Below are 6,469 nucleotides of genomic sequence, written 5' to 3'. Positions count from 1 at the left end.
ACGCCTGTTAATCCCAGCTACTCGGGAGGTTGAGGCAGAGAATGGCTTGAACTCAGGAGGCAGAGGTTGCAGTGAGCCGAGATCACGCCACTGAAGTCCAGGCTGGGTGACAGAACAAGACTCCATCTCAAAAAAAAAAGAAAATGAAAAAAAGAAACAGTGCATTCCATGTGGAATCAGTGAAGGACACCACACAGCCTGGCACACCCCAACATGAGCACAGCATCAGCTCCTACTCCCATTATCATGACCACAGTACAACCATAAGGCAGGGCCCAGGCCTCAAATGCCTTCTGCCCAGGCCTCGAATGCCTTCATCCCATGCATTGCAGTTTTCAACAGGCTTTCACCAATACTGAAACTGATTACACGCACAAACTTCTCCCATTTGGACAGAAGTTCTCCCCTCCCACAAGGAAGTAGAGGGGACTGCATTTCCCTGTCGCAGTTCCAGAGAAAAGGGAATTAAGGAATGGAGGAGCATGAAACTCAGGTTTTCCAAACAGACGTGAGGAAGCAGGCTATGCAACCCGGGGCCTAGGCCTACCTAGACACGACTTCTAGTAACAGCAAACCTCCAACCTATTGCAACTACGGAGGTTGATCATGTTTTATCTATCAAGTTATCTAAATCCTTAATGAATTATGAAAACAAAAAAGGGGAAGTATATTTTAAAGAAGTAAGACCGATTTCTGAATCCTAATCACACGCAACTCCTTATCAGAGAACAGCATCATCACATTAGTTCTTCCAGTATAATACTAATAATTGCTATATTATTAACAATTTTTGAAACATATTTGTGTAGTGTCTTGTAATTCTCAAAGTGTTCATGTTTCCTTAGAGAAAAAAAGGGCAAGTACTCCATGCCTACTTAACCAGGGAGGGCACTATTGCACAAAGCCTTGAGTAACTTACTCAAGATCACCAGCTGATCAGTTAACATGGTGCTACAGCACATGCATGAATTCCAGAAATACACAAAGTGACTGTGCAGTCAAGAAAACGGGGCTGGGCACTGTGGCTCACGCCTATAATCCCAGCACTTTGGGAGGCCAAGGTGGGTGGATCACTTGAGGCCAAGAGTTAGAGACCAGCCTGGCCAACATGGTGAAACCCCATCTCTACTAAAAATATAAAAATGTTAACCAGGCATGACGGCAGGCACCTGTAATTCCAGCTACTCGGAAAGCTGAGACAGGAGAATTGTTTGAACCTGGGAAGTGGAGGTTGTAGTAAACCAAGATCACGCCACTGCACTCCAGCCTGGGAGACAGACAGACTCCGTCTCAAAAAAAAAAGAAAATGAAAACAGTAACCCCTGTTAAAGAGTAAATAGAGAGATAAAACTTGATTACATATACATATATACCTTGATGCATATACCACACATACAGATACCAAAGACATATTTTAAAAGTTAATTTAGTCCAGGCGCGCTGGCTCATACCTGTAATCCCAGCACTTTGAGAGCCTGAGGCAGATGGATCACTTGAGGCTAGGAGTCTGAGAGCAGCCCGGCTACAAATACAAAAATTATCTGGGCACAGTAGTATGTACCTATAATCCCAGCTACTGCGGAGGCTGGGGAGGCTGAGGCATAAAAATTGTTTGAACCTTAGAGGCAGAGGTTGCAGTGAGCCAAGATAGTACCACTGCACTCTAGCCTGGGCAACAGACTGAGACTGTCTTGGAAAAATAGCAATAATAATTTAATGTTAAGTATTACAGAAGGAACTATCTATTTTGTTATCCTTTTTGCCAGACTATTAAGAAAAGGTGACCAATTTGATTACAGGTTTAAAATGTAGTTTGTGTCTTACTCATAAAACAGTATTGTAACCACAAAGGAACCACTTGTTCACATCAAGTGTTTCTGAAATTGAGTCAACATTCAAAATAATTACTGCTAAATGGGGCAGATGGCCCTGCCTAGAGCCTCCGGACTCTCAGCCCTGAACACATGTCGCCCTCTAGTGGCATGCAACTCCCTGCATCCTGGGAGAAGTCACTCAGGTAGGGGAAGCTTCTGGCAGTGATCTCCAAACATTTCCCACATACCCTCTCAGCTCAAAGAGTTTTTTTAGTAAAAACTTTCAACACACACTTATTTATAACTTCTATACCTATACTATCATAATAATTACATTCATTTCCCAAGACAAAAGAGGCTTTTGAAAATTATAATCTGAACAGTTCTAATAATCTTCTTGCACCCTAATGGCTCACCGCAAGCACCCACTCTGTAGATGCCTGCGATTTACAGAGAACCTCACAGTGTGATTTCATTCAGAAAGACTGCAACATAATTTCTGCCCTTGAATTTTTTTGAAAAAAGAAACAAACAAAAAACCCTTTTTTTCTTGAAAGTGCTGTAACTTAAGTGTTTGCAGATGAATGAGGCAATAATCCTGAAGTTAGCCAGTGTATACACTCTGAAGCTATATAGTCAGGCTAACCACAAAACTAAGGTGGTTTTGATAATCTTGGTAAAACCCTCACCAGGAAATGATGTAGCTTTTACTCAACACTTGGTGCAAGAAGCTAAACAATCCAAGATCCCCCTGAATTTTGGGTATCCCTACTTTCCTTCCAGATAACTCACTTATATATATTAAAAATCTTGGTATTCATGAAGCCTTTTATCTAAGAAAGTCTTTACTAAAAATACACTTTGAGGTTTCCACCCAAAAAGAGCACGTAGCAGGCTAACTTGCCTCAGTAAGCAGAGGATTATATCAGCATGCTCCACTGAAGTATGGAGGCATTGCTACTGAGACTCATGATGAATTTAAAAAGCACACTCGATCGGTCCCTTGCTCTCAATGTTCGGGATGATCCCACCTGGCACCATTAGTCTTGAACCATATCTTTGAGAAGCAGGGTGATCAATCAAAAATTATTCCAAAAAGAATAATAATCTGGAATATGTATCAGGCTCACATTAAGGTAAGAGAAGGAAACATCTTTTCTTTCCACATATGCATTCCCAAAAGCTAGCTGAAATATCAAAGATGCTTGCCATCAGTTAACTAAGGTATTGAAGGTGTCTTAAAACTTACCTCTGCAGTCCTGGTGCCTAGCACAAGCTGGAGAGTATCATCGGCAGTTTTCATTGTGAAAAGAAGACAAACTTTTTATTTCTCCCCAAACAAGGTTGAGGAAAAAAACAACTGAATATCCTAGTTTTGGGGCAATTCATTCATGAAACAATCTATTGCTAGAAATGTATAAGATAAAAATTGTCTGTGATTATTAATTTTAGATATTAACTTGGCTAGGCTAGTGTATCTAGTTGTTTGGTCAAACACCAGTCTAATTGTTGCTAAAAAGATTTTTTTAAGATGTGATTAAGATTTAAAACAGTAGACTTTGAGTAAACCAGATTATGTTCTATAATGTATGTGAGCCTAATCTAGTCCATAGAGAGCCTTAAAAGACTGAGGTCCCAGACGGGTGCGGTAGCTCAGGTCTGTAATCCCAGCACTTTGGGAAGCTGAGGTGGGCGAATCAGGAGGTCAGGAGTTCAAGATCGGCCTGGCCAACATGGTGAAACCCCCGTCTCTACTAAAAACACAAAAAATTAGCTGGGCATAGTGAGCTGAGATTGCGCCACTGCACTCCAGCCTGGGTGACAGAGCGAGACTCCATCTCAAAAAAAAAAAGATGATGATGAGATCTAATTCTGGGAATAAACAAGACAGATAAGACAATCCTCTCTGAGTATTTAAATCAACTAATTTTTAATTTAGGTTTGTCATTTATTTGCATTTAACAAAAAAGGAATCTTCTAATCCTCAGTCAACATTTAAGTAATACAAATGAAAAAAATAGAGGAGTTCTGAGAAATATTTAATTGCTGAGGTCCCCACAGGAAGAAAGAATTCTGCCTCCAGACTGCCTTCGGACTCAAGACTGCCACATCAGTTCTTCCTTGAATCTCCAGCCTGCCCTGAATATCTCAAATTTGCCAGCCCCATAAGCATGTGAGTCAATTCCTTAAAATAAATACCCCTCTCTTTTCTCCCCCTTTCTCTCTCTAGGTAGATAGATATAAACATGTATGTATACATATGTATATATATACATACACATAACACATACTTTTTTTCTATTGGTTCTATTTCTCTGTAGAACCCTAACACATTGTCTAAGGATTTTTGAAAGATCATGACCAAAAGTATTCATGCACTGCCCTCTGTGCTAAACGTTAACACACATTCCCCCAAGTTAAAGCCAACCCACCATACTAAGTCCCATCACTAAATGAAGGATATTCTTCTAAAACTAAAATTGGAGAGTGATGATAAAAGGGCCAAGAAAAATCTTGCCAGTCAATATATCAGTATTGCTAGGTAGACAAGCCTGACATTTCATTTTAACAATCATGGGTAATCTTAGTACAACAATAGAATGATTTCAAAGTGTGTATGTCTTCATAAGATACTACACTTCATAGAAAAGGTTTCGCCAGAGTTTCCTGAATGAGAAAGAAGAAAATGCACTACGAAAACAAAAGGCAAAAATAATTTTAAAAAATTAACTACCTCTTGGTTATCTTTGTTTTGGTTTGCCCAGAAAATCTTATGATAAAGTGTCTCCATTGAATTGCTGGAATCAGTTCGGTCAAAACAGTGACGATCCAAAACTTCCAACGTGTGTAAAACCCGACTAATAGTCACCCCTACGAGCAGAAGTTAAACAAGTGGTTAATGAGGCCAAAAATATAATAAAACAGTACAAAATCACCATTCTATGTGAGGCAAAAGAAATTTTTTTAAATTACCATTCTTGGCATATGCTATCAAACAATCATCAACAAAACCAAACTTGACATTCTAGACAGCCAGGATCTAAAAAGGCATAAACTGAAGATTGTCCTCAAAATTCACCAAGTGGCTCTGTCAAAAAGCTGCCTTATTCATGTGGAATTGTTTGTAAGAAGCAAAAACACGGCATAAAGTCCAACATTCAAAAGCACTCATTCCTCTGTGGCGTTCTGTACCTGCTGTGGATTCTTGGCACTTGTCAAATGACCACCGAACTTCCACTGCACGGCCTCTTTGTTTTATCTGTTGTTCTACTTCATAAATCCTTGCCCGAACCTGAAAGAGAATCGCTTCTAATTAACTTGTGCTTGGAATGCCACAGCGCCTGTCTAAATCATGTCAGGTTTTCCCCCACGTGAGTAAAGTATCCTATGGTGAACTACAATCTTGACTGCATTTTAGGAAATGCAGCCTGTGGCCCAATAAGTGAATTTTTAAAATTTACAAATGGCAATTCAATGTCAGTTTTCAATAATAAATGTTCACAAAAATAAATGCTTGCAAAATTTGTTTTACAAGTGAAATTTCTTTTTTAGGACACCACATGGAAAGGTGAATGTTCTAAAATAATCTCTTTGAGGCATTCTTTCATGTGTGAAAACAACTTGCAATGTTTTATTAAGAAAACTGCTTGGTAAAAGACAGGGATCTTATTCTAAATATTAATCACAATCTTATTGTTCAAGTCACATAAGACTTTGAAACAAATAACCCAGTACTAGCAAGAGCATATAATAATTACTAAATATCAAAACTACTACAGGAGTCATGGTCATGTATTAGAACCACCACCATAATTACAGTCTGGGTGGCAGAACTCTCAGCAAGAATTGTTCAGCAAGACGGTGAAAAGAAAGGGAGAAACTTCAAGAACTTCAGTGATTCTGAAGAGACTAAACAATTCTCTAAGGTCACCCAGGGTGTTAGCGGGCAAAACTGGGAACAGCACCCAAGCATCTAGATACTAAAACCTGTGCTTGACCCACTGTGCCCTGATGCCTCTCAAGAATGAAAACAGCCATCAAATCACTGAAACATAAAGTCTACCTGCTGATTGAAAGCCGTGTTCCCACCCGGCATGGGGAGGCTGGAAGGAGCCACCTGTAGCAGATCCAGGGGTGAGCCTGGGTTTGCGCTCTTATTTTCATTTGTGGAATAATTCCACACCAAGGCACTTGGGCAACAGAGAGTGACAGTCTGGAAATGAAACAGATAAAGTTGGATGTTCAGAGGAAGGAGAAAAGCATAACAATAGCTAAACACTAAAAATGACACCCCGTCATTACTATATTATAGACTCCTATTAGTAAGTTTAAAATATGAGTGTCTTACCCCATTCTCAACTTTGCAATTGAGAAGACAAAACTAAAAATTATTAAGTTGAAAGGGTGGAAGTACAGCTGTTGAGAAATTAAGGAATATTATAAATCATAAGCTAATACTCCAATAGGAAACTGAAGGAACTTAATAAAAATGCAGTAATCATCACTTAAAAAGCGTCACTTAAACCAATTTTTCATGCAATTAAAAACATGAGATGAACTTAGAATATGTAATTTCTAAGGTTGTAAAAGCTAAAAAAAATTATTTAAAAACAAAGACAAAATCAAATAATCATGTAATAGTACCTTCATAAATG

The 6,469-nt window shown here is 39.0% G+C and overlaps 1 protein-coding gene across 1 annotated transcript in view; it reads right to left on the bottom strand.

Moving 5' to 3' along the window:
• MED12L (mediator complex subunit 12-like) overlaps window positions 1–6,469 on the bottom strand; it is a 353,697-nt gene that overhangs the window by 272,890 nt on the left and 74,338 nt on the right. Inside the window, exons 8-10 of the mRNA XM_011958966.1 lie at window positions 5,878–6,027; window positions 5,007–5,106; window positions 4,549–4,685 (exon numbers count right to left, since the gene is read on the bottom strand). Of these exons, the coding sequence (XP_011814356.1) occupies window positions 4,549–4,685; window positions 5,007–5,106; window positions 5,878–6,027 (387 nt within the window). The remainder of the gene's footprint in view (window positions 1–4,548; window positions 4,686–5,006; window positions 5,107–5,877; window positions 6,028–6,469) is intronic.

This window comes from Colobus angolensis, unplaced genomic scaffold (assembly GCF_000951035.1).
Source record: "Colobus angolensis palliatus isolate OR3802 unplaced genomic scaffold, Cang.pa_1.0 Scaffold48, whole genome shotgun sequence".
In the NCBI taxonomy this organism is placed as follows: Eukaryota; Metazoa; Chordata; class Mammalia; order Primates; family Cercopithecidae; genus Colobus; species Colobus angolensis.
Note: the sequence above shows the minus strand (reverse complement) of the source record. Positions and strands in the feature narration are given on the sequence as shown.